Genomic DNA, 22,627 nt, shown 5'->3' with positions numbered 1-22,627 from the left:
ATCACTTCACACCTATCAGAATGGTTATCATCAACAATCAACAAGGATGTGGAGAAAAGGGAACGCTTGTGCACTGCTGGTAGGAATGCAGACTGGTGCAGCCACTGTCAAAACAGTATGGAGTTTCCTCAAAAAATTAAAAATGGAACTCCCATTTGACCCAGTGATCCCATTTCTGGGAATATATCCTAAGAAACCAGAAACACCAATCGGAAAGAATATATGCACCTCTATGTTCATAGTAGCACAATTTACAATAGCTAAGATTTGTTAATAGCCCAAGTGCCCATTAGTAGATGAGTGGATAAAAAAGCTGTGGTACATTTACACTATGGAATCTTATGCAGCTATAAAAAAAGAAGTATCTCTTACCCTTTGAGACAGCATGGAGGGACCTGGAGAGTATCATGCTAAGTGAAATAAGCCAGTCAGAGATACAAGTATCACATGATCTCACTCATATGTGGATTCTAATGAACAAAATAAACTGATGAACAAAATAGATCCAGAGATATAGAACAATGGAACAGGCTGACGAGTTTCAGAGGTAAGGGAGTGGGTGGGGAGATATTAACCAGGGAAGTTATGATACACAGACAATAGTGCGGGAGAGGTATGTGTGGGGTGAAGAGGGTCAACGGGGAAAAAGGTGGGGACATCTATAATACTTTCAACAATAATGATAAATTTTAAAAAAAAGAAAGGCGAGAAAGGATCCTCTTGTTCTAGGTGTAGGCGCTGGGGCACTTGGGGTGGGATAGAGACAAGTCTGAAGTCAGAGGAGGCAGGAGCAGGGCAGGGGCTGGATCTGCTGGGAGGTTTAGGGTGCAGGATAACCTCTGAGGTATGGAGTATTGTCAGGGTTGGGACTAGGAGTCAGAGTGAGGCTAGGGTAGGAATAAGAATGGAAGTGAGGCCCTGACCGGTTTGGCTCAGTGGATGGAGCGTCGGCCTGCGGATTCAAAGGTCCCAGGTTTGATTCTGGTCAAGGGCATGTACCTTGGTTGCGGGCACATCCCCAGTAGGGAGTGTGCAGGATGTGTCTCTTTCATTGATGTTTCTAACTCTCTATCCCTCTCTGTAAAAAAATCAGTAAGATATATGAAAAAAAAAAGAATGGGAGTGAGGCAGGCCAGTGCTGGATGAGGGGAGGGGTAGGGCGGGAGCACAACAGGGCCCGGCATCAGGTAGCAGCTAGGTGTTATGCAGGTAAGAGTGTAAGGCTGGAGTTAAGGCAAATTTTTAAGTGACCTTTCTTGGATGTGAGTGAGCCCTTGGGTCTCAGGAGGAGGCACTGGAGCAGTGCTGAGCTGTCACAGGATATCTGCTTTCAGCTCCAGGTCTATGTGGCTGAATTCTCCCATCTGGGTGTACTGGGAACACAGAGACAGCTACTGTTTAGCCACTTCAAGGTGGACTCCCCTGCTCACCTTCATAGCTCCCTCAGACCCAGGTTCTGACAGACAACTCTGTCCCAGATCTTGTTCTTCATCCCTCTGGAGACAAGCCCATGTACTTTTTCTTGCTGAGCTCTAATATCTGTTTCTTTTTCTAACTTATACAGTAATAACACTGTCATCTAAGTTGTCTGTAAAATAAGATCTTACATTTGGTGATTCTTCACATATTAAAGAGCTGTTTTCACAAACATTTTCTCACTGATTCACAAACATCCTATTAGGTGAAAATGACCTCTACCCCATTTTACAGAGTCAGCGCCTGACGTACCAGACCAGTCATAGGCTACTAGGATTGAAACTCAGTGTGCTAACCTCTAGCCCAGCAGACTCACGGCTAGCTGACATGGGTAGACCAGACATAGAATTCAAATATGAAGCACGGGTGCATGTTTGTGCTTGCTCTTGGAGACTAAAAACTTCAGGACTGGAATCTGGGTACCTGGGACAGGGAGATGGGGTTAAGGGTGGTGACAGTGACCAAATCTCATTACTTGGCTGCTCACCCAGGCCAGGGGAGAGCTACTACCTACATTGCCTGCGCCACGGTAATCCCTGCAGGTACTAATCTGACACCCAAGACAGCAACGCATTGGTCACACATTGCTAATATCCTGGGCCTCCCCTACCTGCCAAGGGTTTTACCACCTATGGCTCTGACACAGACAGGGGACAAGATTACCCAGCAGAGGGCTGAGGTGAGGTTCCAACAGACCTTGGTGTCTGGCTCCTGACTTCCTCTAGGAGTAATCCTTGAAGCTGTCACTTCATTCCCCCCACATGGCTCTCCCCTTTGGGGATAATCCTGGGCAGGTCCATGCTCATTTCCTCACTTGGAATAGGGGGTTCACATCTGTGAGGCCCTTAGCAGTGAGCAACATGGGGCCTTCTGCTCTGCTAAGTCCTGAAAGGTCCCTACAAAGAAGAGTTCCCTGAGGCTTGGAAGCACCCCCTTCACCAGGCAGGATGCTGCTCAGTGACTTCAGGGTGGGCAGCATGAGGCTTTGAAGATTCAAGTCTTTATTAAAGGCTGTGAAAGTGGAGAGGGCAGATCAGACTTTATTATAAAAGCTGTGATGAAATGCATCTGAAGGTAGCAGGCATTGTGGGGCTGGGCTTGCACTAGGATAGTTGAGCACTGCTCAGTCCAGGCCTAGGCTGCCTTGTGGCTGCCAAGACGATGGCATCACAGCCCACCCAGGGCCCCAGGCCCCTCCTCCCCTCTTCCCATCAGTCTGTTTCTGCCAAGCTTCAGAGGCAGCACCTACTTTAAATTGGAACCCTATTTTAAATGCATCAGAGTTCACTGGTAGAACCAGTGCTCTCGCTGTTGTAGCAAGTTTCTATGTAATCCCTTAATGGGTTTTCAGGGCACCCACAAGACAGGGGCTGAGGTGTGCGCACACAGACTCCACCTTTGTGAAAGCTGAGCCCATAGAAGCTGGGGTCTGGGCTGCATCCCAGTAGCAAAAATCGAGGAACAGGGATGGGAAGGGGAGGGGACACTGGTTCTGCCAGTCAGAAGGGATGGCTCTGACCTGCTAGTGTCTGCTGCTGACCTCTGCTGTGCCCGCAGGCCGGGAACCTTAGCTTAGGCTTGGGGGCTAGGGTTCAAAAATGAAGCCATCTGCTGCCTAGTGGCATGCTGCCCATTCTTAAAATCCCAGAATGGAAGGGTTGAATGGGACTCAGACCATCCAGACCAACCAGGCATTTTACGGGTGGGGACAAGGGGACTCAGGAAGAGGCCTTATCCTAGGTTGGGACTTTCTCTGCTGCTCCATACTGCTTCTCCTTCGAAGTGCAGTCTAACACAGCAATGGTCCTGGAACTCAGCCGGCATCAGCATCACCTGGACAGCCTGCTAAACTAAACAGCTTGCTGGGTGCCACCCCAGAGTCCAGTCCCATTCCAGAGGTCTGGGGCAGAGGCGATCAGGGGAAAGCAGGTGTGGGCCTCTGAACTACACAGAGAGCAGCGCCGGGTCAGAGGACATTCCTTGGCAAGGCTGAGGCGGGCAGTGCAGACATGGCCAAGGGCCATGCTGAGAGGGGTCAGTAGCCTGAGGACCAAAGGGCAAAGCCTGGACTAAGGGGAATGTTTCTGTGGCCAAGAGGAAGGAAGCAAGTGTGGAGGGAAGTGGGGACAGGCATGGCACATCAGCTTCTGTCTCTGCAGATATGCGGGAAGTGGACAGAGGGCTGGCCTTCAGGCAGGCTGAGGCTGGGAGAACCCAAGCTCATGAGGGGCAGTTTAGTTTGAAAGGCACTTTGAGTACCTGTGGGGCCACTGGTGTTGCAGGTGGTGTCCATGGGAGCTGTTGGCAGGTCCCCTGGGCAGTGGCTGGGAGTCAGGGAGGAGCTGCAGGAACAGAAAGTGGCAAGCTGGGTGGGTGGGGCAAGCTGGAGGCCACTTAGCCGAGGCCCTGCTTTCTTCACCCAGGACCTCCTTGGTTCTGGCTCCTGCAAGGGAGGGGCCAACGGCCTGGTGAGTTAACTCACTGGTGCATCAGGGATCTGGTAGCTCCAGGGGGTGGCTGCTTGGCCTTGGAACCTTCTCTGTGGGATTTTTAGAGAAGGGGAGTTTGGTCCCAGAGAACAAGACCTAATTCTGGACCAAATGTCAGCTGAGTATTAGGGACCAGGTTCTGGGGATGCTGTGATGGGCAGGGCCTGGCTGAGGGACAACATCCCTCTCTGTCCCCAGAGATTCCAAGCCAGTCATTCCCTCATCTCAGCTGTGCTGGGGAGCCCTTTGGGCCAAGCTGTGGCTAGCAAGAGGGGTAGAGATGCCTTCTCCCACTGCCAAGGCTGGCCCCTCCAACAGGCTTTTGAAGTAGGTACTCATAGCTTGAAAGTTGAGAGCAGGCCGTGCAGGGGGCGATGAGGTGGCCTGTAGATACCGGCTGTACTTCTTCAAGCCCCCCTGTGGGTCTTGACAGTGTGCAGTCAACAGCTCCGTGAAGCTCACGTTGTGGAGGGCCAGGAGGCGGGCCTCAGCCCGGGGCAGGACGGCTGCCTGCACCAGGGGCTGCAGGGATCCGAAGCACTGCAGGCTGCTGAAGGAGTATGTGTGCTGGGCCAGCTGGGGTCCCGGGGAGACTTCAAGGAGGCGGCACAGGTCACGCATGGTCAGCACAGCCGCCAGGGCACTGTGTTCACTCATGTTTCTTGCCAGGTAGGTCTTGGCCAAACTCTTGAGTTTGAAGCTGCTGGCCTGGGGCACTCGCTCCTGGATGAGGGGCAGAGTGGCCAGGAAGCCGGAGATGGCCTCCTGGAACTCGCAAAGCTTGTTCATGTCTTCCAGGGCCCGGAAGAAATTGGGGAGGCTGGGCCCCCACAGCTTATAGCAGGCCAGGATGGGACGGCACATGGAGCTCAGGAAGCAGAGGAAGTGCTGTAGCCCCACCTCCAGGGAGACCGCCTTGGAGTGGATGCTTAAGGCCTCTGGCTGGATGAGCACTCGGAATTTGCTCTCCTGGTTCACGGCTGCCAGCTGCCTAATCTTCTGGGCTGGGCAGGAGAGAAGGGCAGGATGAGGTCCTAGGGACATGGGAGGCACTGGGAGGGATTGGGGGAACTCCAGGGCTGCTGACCCACTATCCAGAGACCCCACCTTGGGGTCTGCTGTCAGGAACCAAGCATTAGCCTTCAAACATTTGCAACTATGCCCCAAGCTCTGAAGATTCAAGTCTTCTCTAATGGTCATTAGAGAGCCCACTTTCATTGTCAATCTTGAGGTCAGATTGAGGCAGGCAGAGGCTGGGAGAACCCCTGGGGGAACCCAAGGGGAAGCTGCTGACTGCACACTGCAGATATGAGGGAAGTGGACAGAGAGCAGCCTTCAGGCAGGCAGAGGCTGGGAGGAGGTCTGCTGCCCTCAAATGCCTTGCTCACTGGCTGGAAGTCCATTCCCCGCTCCCCTGCCACCTGCCTCCAAGTTCACCAAACCCTTTAGATCCAGGCCCCTCCTGTCTCTCTTCTGTCAGCTTCACCCCACTACCCTTGAGACCTTTCACAGTTTCTACCTAGCCCTCCACTTCCTACCCTTGCCTCCAGTCCCACCAATCACTTAGCTAAGGCTCCCAGCCAGTTGGAGCTCTGAGATATACAACACACCGGCCCAATCTACTGCACTCAGAGTGTGGCCCAGAGCCTCTTGTGAGGGCTGTGAGTGACTTCCCTGTCCTGCGGGAACACCTGCTGCTTCTGGCTGGCTGGGCTAGCCCCAGGCCGAGACTGTGCCATAAGGCAGGGCCTCAGCAAATACTACAGGAGTTGAGGGGCTTCTGGGAGAGGTCATATCTCTCTGTGACTTCAGCTCTGTTGGCCTCCCTCTGCAGCCCACTGTGGAATGGGTCTTATACCTAGAAATGTGCAATCACAGCCCAATGCCTGGCTTGCATTGCTGGTCTCATAGCAGTGATTTTCTACAAACATTGGGTTCTGTTTAGAGGTGTCTTCCCAAGGCTCTCCAAGGAAGAGAAGCACTCCTCAGAGGTGAGCTCCTGGAGGCGCTTGCCTCACACTTTCAGGCACTGGTCAAGGCAGCTGTCCTCATTCAAACAACGGAGCGGGCACTGGGAGTCCCAGGGGAGATGCAGTGCGCACTCGCTCTCCCCTCTCTGGCTGTGGTCACTGGCCAGAGCTCAGGGCTCTCCTGGACCCTGCAGATGGCTCTGCTTGTACTTATCTTGGGGACTTAGAGACTAAGTTAGAAAGGGGTGGGAATGGTCATTAGAGAACCCACTTTCATTGTCAATCTTGAGGTCAAAGAAAACCAGGGGCCTGACTTCTGATTGGAGGTCTGTGAGGCTCTCATCCAGGACCCTGAGGGAGTTGGTGCCCTCCAGCTGAAGGTCACTGGACTCGCTGCTGCTGTCATCCAGCTCTCGGAAGGACTGCAATACAGAAAAACCGACAGGTCAGGGGTCCGGAGGGTGAGAGGGAGCACATTGGTCATGGGAGCATGTGCTGGTAAGCAGGTGTGTATAGTCACACGTGTGCGAACATGAGCAAGTTGGCACGGCCTGGGCATCTGCATGCACATGACCAAGGGCATGTTATTGTGGAAGGGAAGGTGTGTGTCTAAGTGAGAACGCAGTGCACTTGTGCAGGCTGTGTTTTAGCCAGTGCACATGCACTAATGAGGAGGGATAAGAGGATGAGATCATGTGGGCAAGTGTGTGTACCTCTGGGTATGCATGGAGAGATGTGAATTTGTGAACCTATATTAACACAAGTGTGTGTGGGGGTGTGGAGGCTTGGGAGCGGGGCCAGTATTGTGTGGGTACAGCTCAAGGTGCCTGCTTCTCAGTTGATCTCTGAGCAGACTCAGAAGAAACACAAACTGGGGACAGGAGGAAAGAGTCTTATCTTGAACCCCAGATGTCTCTCTGGAAGGGGCCAGGAGCCTGGCTTTTCTTGTTCCAAAAGCCGTTTGAGGTATCAGTGTCCTATGCAAAGGGGAGGAGGAGGACTGCTTAGCTCAGGGGTCCTCAAACTACGGCCCGCGGGCCACATGCAAATACAAATATTGTATTTGTTCCCGTTTTGTTTTTTTACTTCAAAATAAGATATGTGCAGTGTGCATAGGAATTTGTTCATAGTTTTTTTTTAAACTATAGTCTGGCCCTCCAGCCGTCTGAGGGACAGTGAACTGGCCCCCTGTTTAAAAAGTTCGAAGATCCCTGGCTTAGCTTCTAGGACACACACCTAGGTAGACACACAGAGCCCAGCACTGAGAGCAGTGGAGGGATAAAGCTCAGAGCCTAGAGGCTGCCAGACAGCAACCAGGAGCTGGCGGCTTAGGGAAGCCTGAGGCTCGTCTGGGGTGAGCACAGGTTGGGAGGGGCAAGAAAAATTTGGAAGGTCTCTGGTGAAGGGGAAGGCCTCCAGCTTCCAAGGGGCTGGGGCTACAGAGGGAGAAGTGTTCTCTCATGATGTAGAGTTAATTGCTCGTTATCTGCACAGCTGCCAAACCCAGATGTTGTCTTTGGTGGCCTGCTCAGAACCTCCTGTGAATGCCACCTATGGACATCAGCCAGAGACTCGGAGGGAAGGGCATGGCAAGCGTCCAGGGCTGGCTGCGGGAACTGCTGGGACACAGGTCAGAGCTGGCCTTGGTCTTTCCTTCTATGGACTGCCTCTGGCTGGTTGATGGAGTTGGCTTCACTTGCGACTATCTGAGGCCTATATGAACCCTGCCTCTGACTAATGTCCATGGAAGATAATTAGCACATTCTCCTAGGCCAGTGGTTTTCAATCTTGACTGCACATTAGAATCACCTGGGCATCTTTTTAAAATCCTGATTTCTGGGCCTCATCCTCCGGAAATTCTGTTTCTTTGTTACTATTGTTGTGGCCTCACACCATAACAAAGAAACACAATTTCCAGAGGATGAGGCCCAGAAATCAGGATTTTAAAAAGATTCCCAGGTGATTCTAATGTGCAGCCAAGGTTGAGAACCACTGTCCTAGGCGCTTCTACTCTCCAGGTGAAACATTTAATGAATAAAAATTCAACCAAAAGCTAAGTCATTGTTAACCACAGCTAACATGTGCTGGATATTCCTAGGAGTGGCTAATTTTTACTTTTGTTTGCATTTCATAGCTCTACCCCACGCTCATCACCAACTTCCTCCCAGTCAGTGATAGAAATATTCAATAGAAATCCATCCAGAGCTGGTTTTACTTAGAGAAGCCTGAGTCCCTGGACTTTAGACAGAAGGTCCTAATAAGAGAATTTGTCAAATGCCTTGCATATTGGTATCTTGAATCTGCCACATGTCCAAGGCTAATCTATATATATAAAACCCTAATATGCAAATAGACCGAACAGTGGAACAACCGAACAACCGGTCACTATGATGAGCGCTGACCACCGGTGGGTGCGTGTGGAACATGGCGGGTGTCGGCAGCAGGCGGCAGAGCATGGAACATGGGGGCATTGGCCACAGTGGGATGGTGGAGCAGGTTAAGTGGGGGCACCGGACCAAGGCGGGGCACTAGTCACTATCATGGGGGCGAGCCTCTGGTGGTTACTGAAAATTCTTTGTTCCTGTGTGTCACGGTCCCACCCAGTGCTTGTACCTGCTGCTGGCGCCAGCCCCGCTCACACCTGCTGCTGGTGCCAGAGCCTCCACTCACACCCACTACCAGTGCCCAGCACTGGCCCTGATTGTTTGGCACTGTCAGCGGGTGCAAGCAGTGCCTTCCGGCCCCCATCACCCCTCAGGGCTTCTCCACCTCCCTCTGCTCCTGAGGGGTGACTGGAGCCGGCAGCCACCTCTCACACCTGCTGCCGCCCATGGTCCTGCTCGCACCCACAGCCAGCACCAGCCCCACTCCTACCCTCTGCTGGAGCCGGCCCCAGTCACTCCACACCATCAGCAGGTGTGAGTGGGGCCAGTGCCATCAGCACATGGGAATGGTGGTGGCGGGAGCAAAGCTGCCAGCAGACAGGGGACCAGGGGCTGTAGCAGGAGGGGCTGGGTGGGGGCATGGAGTGGGGGCCGAGAACCATCCCTGTGCCTCGCAGCCCACAGTTCCTTTTAAGGTTCACGAATTCGTGCAGTGGGCCCCTAGTTTTACACAACTGGTTCTGACTCTTGTCTCATGTCCTGGCCTCCTCCCTCCCTTGTAAGGAGTCTTCTACAGAATCTTCCTTGAAGTTGATAGCTGGCGGAGAGCTGAACTCCCCTTGCTATGTCCTCACCTTGGCCTCAGCTCTCTTACTAATATCTGAAGATCCATTCCCTTGGCTGAATCCTCTCTGCCACCCACTGACATGATACACTAGGCTTTCTCTTCTGCCTTCTTTTGGCTCCAAACATGCAGTGGCCCTGAGGGCTTCCACCTGCCTCCTTCCTTCTGTGGTGTCTCTTCAGGCCTTAGAGCCAGAATATTTCTTGAGGATATTTCTTCCAGCTAAGCCTCCTGGAGAGCAGCACACTGCATCTTTGGGCCTGCTCCCCCATCTTTATAGGAGGGTCACTTATGATGGCCATCAGAACCTCATTTTTAGAGCCTGCCATTGTCCTGGGTCACTTTCTTTTACAGTCATGGGAATGTCCTGTCTGAATTTACAGAAGACCCTGCAGGCTTCCCTAATGAAAGGGCACCGGCTCCCTTCTGCTGAGCTTGTCAATGGAGGAAAGCTGGATCTCCCAGCCCCAACTCCTCCTGCTCCCATGTGCCTCTTGCCCTTGGGGACTTCCATAAAGTATGGCTTTTCTGTGGGGCTGGTCTCATGGGAACACCTTCCACTGAACTCCAGCCATCTGTAAACTCAATTCCCCCACCCTGGGAAGTACCGGCACATTTAAAAAAGACTTTTTAAAGGGCAATTGGCATATAGAGGCCCAGACACAAAACACCTTTCTACCCCTGCTCACTAAGGAACACCCTCATGTCCCACCCCACACACCTCAACCTATTCCACAATCAGCATAATTGAGTGGGTGGGGGAGCAGAGAGGGACAGTGCGTGAAAACAGAACCCAAGAAGCCAGGAAAGGGCCTTTCCTTGGTAAAAGCTGAGGTTTCTTGGCTGGGAAAGGAATGGGGCAGAAATGAAGTGGGGACAGGTGAGAGTGCCTATGTGAGGACTAGAAAGTGAGTGGTGGGGAAAACACTTTGAGGACCTAGGGAGTGGGAGATGATGACAGCTGAGAGAAGAGGAGGAATTTAAAAAGTGCTGCTATGTGTTATGAGTTGGATCCCTTTGAAAGATGCAAAGAAATACAGGAATTTATTTTTTTATTATACTTGGCTAATGGACTGTTTCCTTGGTCCAGTTCTCTTCTCCCCTTCTGGGTAGTATCCCAGGAGATATGTGTCACCTCCATTCAAGACTGATACACACACATCTTAGCAGCACTTCTCTGACAACTGAATCCCCCAGCTCCTTCAGGGTTCTCTCCTTGGCTCTGCGTTAGCAGCTTAACAGACTCTTGATGCCCAGGCTCCATCCCAGATCAATTCAATTAGGTTCTCTGTGGATGGGACCTAGGAATCTGTCATTGGTAAAACCCCAAGTGATCAAGTGTCAGGCAGGGTTGAGAAGGATTGTCCATGTTTGGTCATCAGCCAGATAGGAGCTAAACCCTTTGAGATTCAGCATCTAGTAACCAGAAGATATCTGCCTAGTACCTGACATTATTGCTTATCAAGAGTCCCCAGCTCCCAAGGGACTTTCTCAGCAGTCAAGCTTAAGCAACAGTAGGGATCAGTTTGGCAAGACATGCACTGCTAGTTTTTGCAGATACAAAACCCCAGATCTTTCTTGAAAAGTCTGGAAGGCCCCAGAGATGCTTCACCTGTATCTGTGAATGGGCCCACCTCGTTAGCTCACCTGTGGCCCCCATGCCCACTGTTCCAACCCCTCTGCCGGCTGCTGCTGTCCCTCGGGGGACACGGCTCACATCTTCCCAGAGGAGCACCTATTTTTCTGATACACACTCACCAGCATCACTGTCCCTCCCCTGGATCAGCTGCTCCCCACAGGCCTCCCTTCCACTGCCACTTCTGACACAGCCCCTCCTCCTCCATAGGCCCCCTACCGCTTCCACTTAGTCTTCCTGATGCCAGGCCCTGGGGCCAATCATCTGTCACAAGGGTAGTGAGAACACCCATTTTTTTTTCTGCTTTGGGTCCTAACACAGGGCCCATGGCAGAGGCACTGCTGACCCCAGATGTCCACCACCAAGCCTGCGTCTCGCCCCTCCACCCAACTACTGCCTCATCGGAAGGGGCAAGGCCACTTTCAGAGCAGTCTCCCATTCGCTCAGTCTCTCCCCGAGCCAGCAGGCCTGCACCAGAGCCTCCAGACAGGTCTACATTGCAGCAACTGACACACCTACAGCCCAAGGAAAGGGGGGCGGTGCTTACATGCCCTGTTACCCTGGGAAGGTGTGGCACATTAGCAGGTCTGTATTCCACAACTGCCACTGGAAGGTGAGAAAGGCCATGGAGAGGAAAGGGCATGGGAATGCAGGAGTCCAGGGCACCCAGGGAATGTCACCCTGCTCCCTCTCTCCAAGCTGCTTCAAATACTCCAGGACAGCGGTTCTCAACCTGTGGGTCGCGACCCTTTGGGGGTCAAACGACCCTTTCACAGGGGTCGCCTAAGTCCATCAGAAAACACATATATAATTACATATTGTTTTTGTGATTAATCACTATGCTTTAATCATGTTCAATTTGTAACAATGAAATTGGGGGTCACCACAACATGAGGAACTGTATTAAAGGGTCACAGCATTAGGAAGGTTGAAAACCACTGCTCTAGGAGCACCAGGGGTCTGGAAGGGGCATGGAAGGTGGGTAAGAAATGCACCAGGAGGACCTCATTTGTTTTCTTTTAAAATTTCTTCAAAAGGTTTGGGACTTCTGTAATGGTTAATTTTAAAACTGTGTCTGATGAATACCTACACAAAAGCCATTGGTCCTCCGGCTCTCTCCATGCCTCCAGAGCTAGTCTCCGAGGTGAGCAGCTAATTCTTCATCACCTGCAATGCCCTCAGGCACCACCTGGCTCCTTGCCCACAGCTGAAGATTAGCCTGATACCCCACCACCCAAACAGCTGGAATCAGTTCCTCTGTTTGACTCTCAGGAAGTCTGGGGAGACCTGTGGCATCTAGTCCTTTTCTCTATCATCTCTTCCCAGGCTTCTACTTCCACCCAGACTCAATTTTGTTTTAATCTTATCAAGATTATGGGATGGAAAAAAGTGCCCAGATTTCAGAACATGGAAAGACAAGACTCAAAATGGATTGGCTGTGAGGAATAGAAAGGGTGTGTGGTATGTGTGTGTGTGTGTCGGGGGGGTGGGGGGTGGGGGGTCCTGGGCAGCTCCGAGGTCTCAGCTTGTGTAACTGGGCAGATGGCGTAATTCACCAAGCAGAGCAAGAGATGAGTTTGAGGTCTCTCTGGGACATCTGAGTACAGCTGTAGGAGAATCTCTGGCTGTGCTGGTCTCAACAGCCTCTGGCTATAAGTGAAGACACAGGCCTGGCTCAGATTATAGGAATGTATAGAGACCAAAAGGGAAGAAGGCCCAAAACCAAAGCCGGAACATTTAAAGGAACAGAGACCTTGAAGGAGAGGAGCAGCAGCCAGGCTGCAGGAGGGAGCGGAGGGGGCCCTCCCGAACCAAGGGGAGCAGCCTCTCAGGAGGCTCCAATGCTGGTCAAGATTAACAACTAGAGGTGGCCACTGGACTTGGGGGCAGGGTCCACTGGCACAATGAGGGAGAACAGGGAAATGCGGTGAGCAAGGGACACCCAGGGAGGTAAGGAAAGAGGTTCTGAGATGGGAAGACTTCCTTCAGCATGTTTAGTTATGGCTCTTAAGGAAGTGGAAGTATTTGAAGATGGAGATGAGGACTGGCAGATGGGGTAGGCTCCCAAGGAGGCAGGGGTGCTGGGGCCAGGACAGAGGAGTCCCAGACAGGTGGATGTCCCTCCACCCTAATGGGACAGGGGGAGGAATGTGATGGGATCAGGTCAATCTGTGGTTGGATACTGGAGAGCAAGATGTCAACGGCTCCCTTGCCATCTGAAGGTTCCTGTTGTTTTCCTAGGGCAGAGGGTGTGGTCACCTGCCGAGAGTGATGCTGGGGATGAGGGCCCAGATCTCAGGCTGTGGAGGTTCAGTGAGCTGAGGTGGAGGGTTGGAGAGTGCCTTCAACTGACTATCCTTTGTGGTTTTCTTCCCGTTGATTTTCTCCAACAGAATTTGGCTCTGGGTAGCAGTGCAGAGGCAACCTACTGAATCTCACCAGGGCTGTTTGTGAAAGGCAGGCCTAACTGGAGGCCAGGAGGAGCTGGGTGGGAGGGAGTGGAGGTACTGGAAGTTACCGATGGGAAGCTCAAGGGACAGAGGCTATGGTCAATCTTGAGTGGGCCAGTTTAGAGATGGACAGTTCAGTGATGGTGAGGTTCCAGGGGTGGCCTTGCAGTGAAGACCCCTGAGAGGTCAAGGAGCAGAGAGGCTGGGGTAGAGGATGCTGTAGTCCCCCAAGAGGAAGGGAGAGGAACCTTAGAAGGCAGGTGCCAGAGTCTTCCGAATGTGGGGAAAACGGGAAGACATCGGATATGAGCTAGGGAAGTGGGGTTCACCTTAAGACCTGGAACCTCAAAGGCACAGGCAGTCTGATCAGATGGTGGGACGGAAACAGCCCAGGAGACACAGGGCCTTGACCCCACCTCCTACCTCTGATGTGGTGGAAAGAGGAACAGAGTAACCCCACAGGAAACCACGTTTCAGGGCAGGGAAGTGACAAAAGCTAAGTCCAGTAGGGAATCTGTTGGTCACGGAGGAAGGGTTTGCAAGGGTGATCTTTCAACAAACATTTATTGAGCAGCCACATCTGCCAGGTCCTAGGATTGACACAGTCCCTGCCCTCATGGTCTTAGATACTGACAGAAGCCCAGTGGAAAGGCCTGGGGTAGGGGGAAGGGACAGTGGGAGGTACAAAGGCCGAAAGAAGCTTTCTTTTCTTGAGCAGAAGCCCAGACATGTGAGGAGTGGTGGCCTGAATCTGTCATGCCCTCTCAACTAACAAGGACTAAAGTCTCCTTGCCCAGAGTCTATGCAACCATTCCTTCCTCGGTTCACTCTTTGACCAAGACGTATGCATGCCTACTGCTTGTAGGGCCTTTAGGTGTGTGGGCTAGGCTGGGCAGAGGGATGGAGGAGGGGGCAGAGCAGGGCGTGGGTGTTGGCCACAAGGTTATAAGAGATTGGTGGGCAGCAGTTGTAGAGGGAGGCAACTGGGGCTCTCAGAGGCTTGTCTGAGGGGGACCTGGGCTGGTGGGGGGCCTCTCTGAGGAGAGGAGTGATGGGGCTGCATTTGGGGGGACTTCCTGGATTTGGGGATTCTCTACAGGGGTCCTGTCAGAATCTTGGGGAGAGATTCCTGCCCCAAGAGTCTGGGGTGATTGGCCTCCTGCCCTGCCTCCTCTGAAAGAGGCATCAATCTGGGGAGCAACAGAGGGAGGAAGAGCAAAGAAGCTGTTGAGCCACTGAGCTAAATGGGAGGACCCCCGGAGGGAGTGGCCAAGAGACCGCCCTGCCCGTTGCACCAGTCGGGGTTGGTTGATGGCTGGCTTTTGGAGGCAAGCAAGACACTCCTGGAGGTTGGCAGGATGGTTGGGAGGCTCTGTATTGGCAAGGGTAGTGGCTTGGACCATCGGGGAAGGACAAGTCCATCGGGGGGCACAATACGGTTTGAGTGGCAAGTGGATGTGACGAAGGCGGATGGCTCTTTGTATCCTGCGAGACAGGTGGCTGATCCCACGGTGGATGGCAGCATGCTCCTGGTGCCCGGCAGGCTGGCTGGGAGATGTGGCATCGGGGATGACTTGCGTGGTGGGATTGTGGGGAGGCCAAGCCAGGAAGCGGCATGTACCTCGGGGCAGACGGGAGGCCCGGCAGGTGTGGGATGCTCTTAGTGCTCTCAGCAGGGGGCGGGTTGGCCGGGAGTATGTCGCAGCGGTCTCCATGGGCTCCAAGCACTTTCCAATACAGAACCTCAGATTGAGGGCTGGAAGGGACTCAGGGGCCACCCAGTCCAACCTTTCACTCTGTTCAGATCCTCTTTTCCCCTAGACAGGGGACTGCCCATTAACAAACCTCAGGGACAGAAGGGTCACAACCCATAAGCCACTGTCCCCTTACTGGATGGCTTTAAAGAAGTTCTTTCTTACCTGGAGTGAAATTTGCTTGTGTGAGCCCTACGTGGTGCTGCCCTGTGCCCTTACAATCCCTCAAATTGGCCCTCAGTTGTGCCCACCCTCCTTGTTGAGGAGGGGACAGAAATACGTAAGGAAGCTCCCAACAAAGGCAATGCCTAGTCCAGAAAAGAGACAGCTCTGGAAGGAAGCACTCTATCAGCAGTTAAGAAGAGAATATATGGTTACTGAAGGCCCCTCATCTGGAGGGAGGGCTGGAGTGGTCCAGGCCCACAGGCCTTTGAAGATTATCCTCAGGACAGCTCAGGTCTGAGAGTCACCTGCTGTGGTTGTGTCCCCTGGAATGGGGGGAGGCAGGAATCCCGAGCCAAACTTCTGGGCCACTCACCGAGTTTTCAGCATCTGAGTCCTCGGAGCTGCTGATCACCACAACGCGCTCCTCTGAAACAAGGCAGAGGAGGCAGCGTCAGGCCCTGCTGGGAACGCCCGCTCCTACCCACCCCACCCGCTCTCCCGTGGGGACCTTCGTTGGCCAGTGGACTGGGTGGGTGATGTGTGGCCTGCAAGAGGGGATGCCAACATTCACCGTGTGTGCCTATGGGATCTGTTTATTCACAGTGGCTTTCCACGACTGCCTGCTGGGCCCTGTCTGTGAATACCTGGTTCAGCTGCTGACCCTGAGAGCAGCATTTGCTCCCTGTGGAGGCCTGACAAGCACCACCTGGGTTAGAACCTTTTGTAATCCTAAAGAAGCTCATTGGTGTATTCCAATTCTCACACCTGTGAGAATGTTCAGTTAAAAAATAGCCTATATCTAGTTAAAACCTTTTGATTTACCAATAGCATTTGTGAGCAAGGAATATCAGTTAGAGCTGGGTGTGTGGGCAGGGTCAGGGCCTGGGCTGGGACCTAGAATGAGAACAAGGCTGGACTGTCTTGAACATTCCAGAATTCTAAGGGTTGACCTCTAGTCTTGCCAAAGGACTTCCTATTTGGCAGTGTCCCTGAAAGATATCTAGGACAAATGAGGGCCTTCAGGCGGTAGCCTTTGCAGAAAAATTTGGGACCAGATGGGTCCATGGCCTTTACTCAAGTCCTCTCTGGGAATGTGCTAGACACCCACCAAACAAACATTTCATGGGGAGACCCAGGCTGTGTAGAGGCACGGTGCTAGGTTCTGCATGAGTGTGTTGGGGGAAGGAGCTACGGAACTGTGAACTTCAGCTCCTGGTGCTCCCCACACTGGAATCCCAGCGAAGCACATGGTGAAATAAACCACATGCACTCTCACCCCCCAGGCAAACTGTGGGCTCTCCTTGTCCCGTCTGGTAGCAGCTGAGGGCAGGACACAGGGAATGCTGTTGGCTTTGGGCTCCCTGGGTGGGTCAGGATGCAGAAGAGGGGCCCCACCCAGCCCCTGGAAAACAGCATGCAGGCCTCAGCCTCTGCTGTCCCTGACCTCCCTACCTGCCTCCCCACAGTCGCCAGTCTCATGGTTGGTGAGTTCCTCATTTCCTGCGGTGTGGCTCTCAGGGCTCTGGGACCCCTCCACGGGCAGTGGTGAGACTGCCTTGGAGGTGCTGGGCCTGGGCTGCTCGGGGGAGCTCAGAGACAACCTGGCCTCCTTCTCTTCCTCGGACTCCATCTTGATAACCTTCCTGCGGCACTCGGTCTGGCAGGACTTCCTCCTCTTCTGTGGCGTGGCTGTGTTGGAGACCTCCTGTGCAGTGGGAAGTCACAGTGCCGGGTCAGGAGCCTCCAGGGGCCCTAAGGTGGTGGGCAGAGACCTAGACCTGGGTGGCTGGGGCCTGTGGCCTTCCCCTCTGCCTCTCCACACAGAAAGTCCTCCCAGGTTGCCATGCACACTGGCCCTGCCTACTAACCACCGGCCTCTGCCTGCCCTGGGAGTGGCTCATATGCTTAGTGTAGAGGGAACTTCCTGACAGGGCAGCGGAGGGAAAGGAAGGGCATAGAGCAGGTGCTAAGGTCTGGGTTCTCACTCAACTCCACGTCTTACTTCTTGCTGGGATCTGGGCTCTCAGGAGGGGAGGCAGGACTGCAGAAAACTTACCTCTCTACAGGAGGGGTCTTTGATGGAGTAGGCGTACATCGGCACAGGGTGTGTCCCAGGCACTGACTGTACCACAGCCACAGGTTGAGCCTCAGCCAGCCCCAGGGCCTGCACCTGAGCTATCTGTGCCCCTGCTGGCTGCAAAGTCAGAAAAGGAGAATCAGAAATGACTATGCAGCAGGATAAGGGCTGGGAACCTAGGCCTAGGGTCAGCCCAATTCCCAAGGCCTCACCCAGCCATAGGTACAGGCTGTTCAGTCCAAAGCCTAGAAGCCTTAGGGACCAGGAGTCTTCCCCACACCCTCCATGTCTGCACCCCATGACCCTGAGGTGCTGGCATACAGGAATCACTGCCCAACAACTCCTCCAGGCTTGCTCGACATCTAGCCTACACAGCTCCAGGGACAAAATGCTCACTGCTGCAGGAGCCAGTTCCTCTACAGCAGCCAAGTTGTAATAGGAAGGACACCCTTCTATTGAGCTGAAACTGGCCTCCCTGTGGCCTTCACTCTGCCCGAGGGGCTTTAACTCTGCCTGTGTCAGAATAGCCACTAACGCATCTTGGACAAATCACTTAAAACTCCTGGGGCCGCAGGCCCTCTCTGTAAATGGGAATAATCATGCTCTCTACCCCCCAGGCAGGGTGGATGAAGTACATTACTAAGTAAAATGCTAGAAAGAGCACCTGGCACTCAGTACCTGATGGTGATGACTGTTTTTATTACCGCCCTGTGCCAGGCTCAGTGCAGGTGCTTCATGTACCCATCCCAAATGAAGTAGAGGCAGCTCCTCAGAAAGTCTGACAGAATTTTCATGATTCAACAAATTTACTCCCATGTATGTATCCAAAGGAACAGGAAACAGATGTTTCAACAAAAACTTGCATATGAATGTTCACAGAAACACTATTCACAATAACCCAAAATGTCTGCCAATAAAATGTGGCGCACCCATACAGCGGAGTGTTATTCAGCCATAAAAAGGAATAACATTCTGATACACACACATGAATGAACCTTGAACACATTATGCTGAGTGAAAAGAAGCCAGCCACAGAAGGATATATATTGTTTATTTCCATTTATGTGAAATATCCAGAATAGCTAAATGTATACATGTAGAAAGCAATGTGGTTGTTGCCAGGAGGTGGGGGTGGGCACAATGGGGAGTGACTGCTTCATGGCTTCAGGGTTTCCTTTTTAGGCAATGGAAATATTCTGGAACTAGATAGTTGGGATGGTTGTACAAGATTGTGAGTGTAGCCCTGGCTGGTGGCTCCATGGTTAGAGCATCAGCCCACGTACCAAAGGGTTGCGGGTTCAATTCCCAGTCGGGCGCATGTACCTGGGTTGCAGGTCAATCCCTGACCCTGGTCGAGGAGGCAACCAATTGATGTGTCTCTCTCATGTTGATGTGTTGTTGTTTTTTTTCTCTCCCTCCCTCCCTCACTCTCTTCCACTCTCTCTAAAAATCAATAGAAAAATATCCTCAGGTGAGGATTAACAAAAAAAGATTGTGACTGTACTAAATGTAACTGAATTTTATACTTTAAAATGGTTAAAATAGTTTTCTAGGGGGCCAATGGGGGAAAAAACGGGACATATGTAATATTTTCAATAATAAAGATTAAAAAAATGAAATAGTTTCCTTACGTGAATTTTACCACAATAAAAATATAGTTTTAAAACAAGAGGTAAGTACAACCCTATGATTATCACAAATCTACAGAGAAGGAAACTGAAGCACAAGAGAGGAAATTATTTCCTACGGTCACAGACCTAATAGGGTTTGAACAGTGCTGTGAAATGAAAGTTCCCTTCCAGTGCCCGCGCAACTTGCTTTTCTTCAGTCTCTGCCTCCTTTACATCCCCCTGCCACCCTTCCCTACTGTGTGAAGCTGAACGGCTTGTAAAAATGAGTGAGTGATGTGGGAAGTGCTCCTTTGAAAGGAGAGGCCCACACTCCTGACCACTGGTGCTTCAAATTCTATGTGATGATCATCAGTCAGGAGCACGCAGTCTGTCCACAGGGTGAAAGCAAGGCATTCCATCGCAGCAGAGGGGCCCTTCATCAAGTAGAGCTGCATTGGAAAAGCCAGGTGACCGACTGTGAGATTACAAGGCCCGGGATACTTTCCTAGTTGGGACAAGCTTTGCCCCTCCTGTGTGGGGAAAGATGTGGCCAAGGCCTACTCTCAGAGGACACCAGCGATGATCTGGGCAAACCCAGGCTGGAGTAGACAGGGAAGGCCCAGTACAAGGGGGCCACGTGCTGGGTACCAGACCGGAGCCAGGCAGTGCTCTTTTTGGTATCATCAGTGCTCTGATGTGGGCTGTGGGCTCCTCCGCTGTCTGCTATAATGATTGACTTCCTTCTTCCCCTATTCCTGGGTTTCTTTTTTTTTTTCTTCTTTTTACAGAGAAGAAGGGAGAGAGATAGAGAGCCAGAGCCAGAAACATCGATGAGAGAGAAACATCGATCAGCTGCCTCCGGCACATCTCCTACTGGGGATGTGCCCGCAACCCAGGTACATGCCCTTGACCGGAATCAAACCTGGGACCTTTCAGTCCTTTCAGTCCGCAAGCCAACGCTCTATCCACTGAGCCAAACCGGTTACGGCAATCCTGGGTTTCTTTTGCACAACATATTTACAAAAAGGGAGGAGAGTTGTCTTGGGATCAGAGAATGAAGCCTGTGTGGGGGAAGGGCAGAGAATGGACAATCTCTGACTCCAGGGAAGTGCACGGTCTATAGTGAGTGCTCTACGCCAGTGTTTTTCAAACTATATTTACTGTGACCCATTAGTAGATCATGAAAGCAATCGAGTGGGTCATGACCCGCATTTTTTATATTACATAGAACAGGAAATATAGTAATCCCATGTATAAGTGTCATTTGTTTTGCAAAACTTCTGTTTTAACTAAAGGTATGTGTGTATGTCTACTCTACAGAGTGTAGGTTAGATGTAAAAATATATTTTTTACAATGGGTGAGGGCCAAAAAGTTTAAACCATCTATTATATATTTTTTTTAAAAAAAAGTAGCCCTGGCCAGTGTGACTCCGCTGGTTGAGCATCGTCCTATGCACTGAAAGAAGGCTGGTTCAATTCCCAGTCAGGGAACTTGTCTGGGTTGCAGGCTCCATCCCTGGGCACATGCTTGGGTTGTGGGGTGCATGCAGGAGGCAACTGATCGATGTTTCTCTCTCCCATAGATGTTTTCTCTCTCCCTCTCCCTCTCCCTCCCTCTTTCTCTAAAATATCAAGGGGGACATTAAAAATAAGTATGGGTGAGAAAGTGGAAAAATTGGAACCCCAATTTTTGGTAGAAATGTAGAATGAATGGTACAGCCACTATGGAAAATTGCAGGGCAGTTCCTCAACAAATTAAAAATAAAATTACCATATAATCCACTAATCCACTTATAGGTAAATTTTATGTTACGTGTATTTTGTCACCATTAAAAAACTTTCTTTTTTAAGTTGAAAAGATCCTGCTCTACCTTTCATGTCTAGCTCTACAGGCTGCTGGTCAGTAAAAGACCTTTCCCTATGGGCCGTGAACTCCTCAAAGGCAGGGTTTGTTCCCCTTTGCCTCCATTCTACCCTCCCTGACACCCACCCCCAATATTAACGAAGCAGGGGACACATGAGGCTCAGTAAGAAAAAAATATGATGACTGATTTATAATTGTTTCATAGCTTTAAAATTTTTTATTTTTTTCATTAAAGTATTGTAACATCATTGCAAAAAAAGTCTATGAGAAACAAAAGAGGGGATGCCCAAGCTACCCCACGCCCCCAGAAGTCCTAGTTAAACCTGTGGGCATGTTTTGTCATCTCTGCCTAGGCATACCGTTGCAATAAAAGTTAACCAACAGTTTCAGGGGGGATGAATGTTGGCACCAGAGGCCCAGACAGGGATGTGGATCTAGGAGCTGCCTTCCTCCTGGATGACGGACCTGACTCTCCTGGAACAAACCAGACCTGCCTGCCTCATTGGAGCTGCCTCACTCGTCTTTTGCACTCACAGTGTTACTCCCTTCCTTTCTCCCAGCTCCACCTGCCTACCTACCCCCTCCTCTAGCCTATTACTTAAAGACCACAAGAGGCTCTGCAAAAAAGAGCATTCTTTTCATGCTCCAAGTTCAAACTACTTAGTAGTGGGTAGTGAGAAGTCACCTCAAGATAAAGACACGGCAAAATGTCTAGACCTTACACGGACAGTATGGGCTTTCTTGCTGTTCATCAACTAGCAACTGGCACCTGGAAGACAGCTGAGATCTGTGGGCCCAGGGCACTTTCCACTATTATTCATATGCTTTCTTTGGGGACATTATCCTAGCACTGTATGTAATACAAAACAACCTAAATATACATCAACAGAGAACTGGCTGAATAAAGCGTGCTATAGTCAGTGGTCCACCATGCAAGTGCAAAAAGGCACCAGGAAGGAATATTTGATGGGGTGAAAAAGCCTGGGGCACAATGCTATGTATACATGGTACTATGCTACCTGTGTGCAAAAAGAGAATGGAAAAAGCAAATATCTATAATTGTTTTTACTTATAATTACATAAAGAAATTCTGGAAGGAAATGTAATGTTAAAAAAAGATAGGTATGTGAGCATAAGAACTGACAGATGGGGGGAAAAGATGGGAGTGAGACATTTCTCTCTCTGTTTTTATTTCTGACCATATGATTATATTTCCTATCCAACAATTAAAATGTCTTTTTTTTTTCCTTTGGTCACTTTTGGAGCTATGTACAGTATATAGGGATGTGATACCCAAGGCAGGAGTTGGCTTCTAGTCCCGCCCCAGGCCTCCGGTTAAGTCAAACCCTCTCTCTGGATATTAGCTTCATCTTCTGTAAAAGGGGGGTTTAGACTCTATGCTCTCTCTTAGCTGTAAAATACTCATATCTAAAAGTCCTGCCTCCTCCAGGAAGCCTTTCCTGATTGCCTTAGCCTTCACCATTCTCCCTCTCCTATGGGCCATGCTATAGTAAAGCAAATCCAGGCAGGCTTGCCACCCTGACCACCCACACCAGAAGACCTGCTTTTCATGGATGTCTGATCAGTTCTGGACAGGCAGGCACATGCAAACCTGGATAAGCAGGATGGGGAGGAGACCAGATACCTGGTTCGGGAAGGGACCGAGGAAACTGATCCTGGTGGAGAGTGCCATGCATGCAAGCACCCAAGAGGGCAAGTCAGAGGGGTGCCATTGCATTTTTACCCAGGGAAACACTCTAAGTCAGAGCAGTCCAGAGATGGGAGTGACAGCCTTCAAAAATGAGTGAGCTTCCTGTCCTTAAGGGTGTGTGCATGAAAGCTGAACGGTGACAGGTCAGGGGCACTGCAAAGGGAACGCAAACATTAGAGGAGGGATCGTTAGCTTCC

The 22,627-nt window shown here is 51.3% G+C and overlaps 1 protein-coding gene across 8 annotated transcripts in view; it reads right to left on the bottom strand.

The window, feature by feature from the left end:
- Positions 1 to 2,460: 2,460 nt before the first annotated feature.
- PML (PML nuclear body scaffold) overlaps positions 2,461 to 22,627 on the bottom strand; it is a 47,137-nt gene continuing 26,970 nt past the window's right edge. The window contains exons 5-9 of one of the 8 annotated variants that reach the window (XM_036348529.1): positions 17,225 to 17,362; positions 16,621 to 16,873; positions 15,542 to 15,594; positions 6,207 to 6,357; positions 2,461 to 4,969 (exon numbers count right to left, since the gene is read on the bottom strand). In XM_036348529.1, coding sequence (XP_036204422.1) covers positions 4,191 to 4,969; positions 6,207 to 6,357; positions 15,542 to 15,594; positions 16,621 to 16,873; positions 17,225 to 17,362 — 1,374 coding nt within the window. In that variant the 3' untranslated portion in view covers positions 2,461 to 4,190. Of the gene's footprint in view, positions 4,970 to 6,206; positions 6,358 to 13,794; positions 14,977 to 15,541; positions 15,595 to 16,620; positions 16,874 to 17,224; positions 17,363 to 18,683; positions 19,305 to 20,870; positions 22,584 to 22,627 lie in introns of those variants that run through there. The other 7 variants (XM_036348537.1, XM_036348541.1, XM_036348534.1 and 4 more) reach the window with 7 other exon arrangements.

Source organism: Myotis myotis, unplaced genomic scaffold (genome assembly GCF_014108235.1).
Source record: "Myotis myotis isolate mMyoMyo1 unplaced genomic scaffold, mMyoMyo1.p scaffold_m19_p_1, whole genome shotgun sequence".
Classification (NCBI taxonomy): Eukaryota; Metazoa; Chordata; class Mammalia; order Chiroptera; family Vespertilionidae; genus Myotis; species Myotis myotis.
The sequence above is the reverse complement of the archived record's forward strand: the minus strand, read 5'-3'. Positions and strand labels throughout refer to the sequence as shown.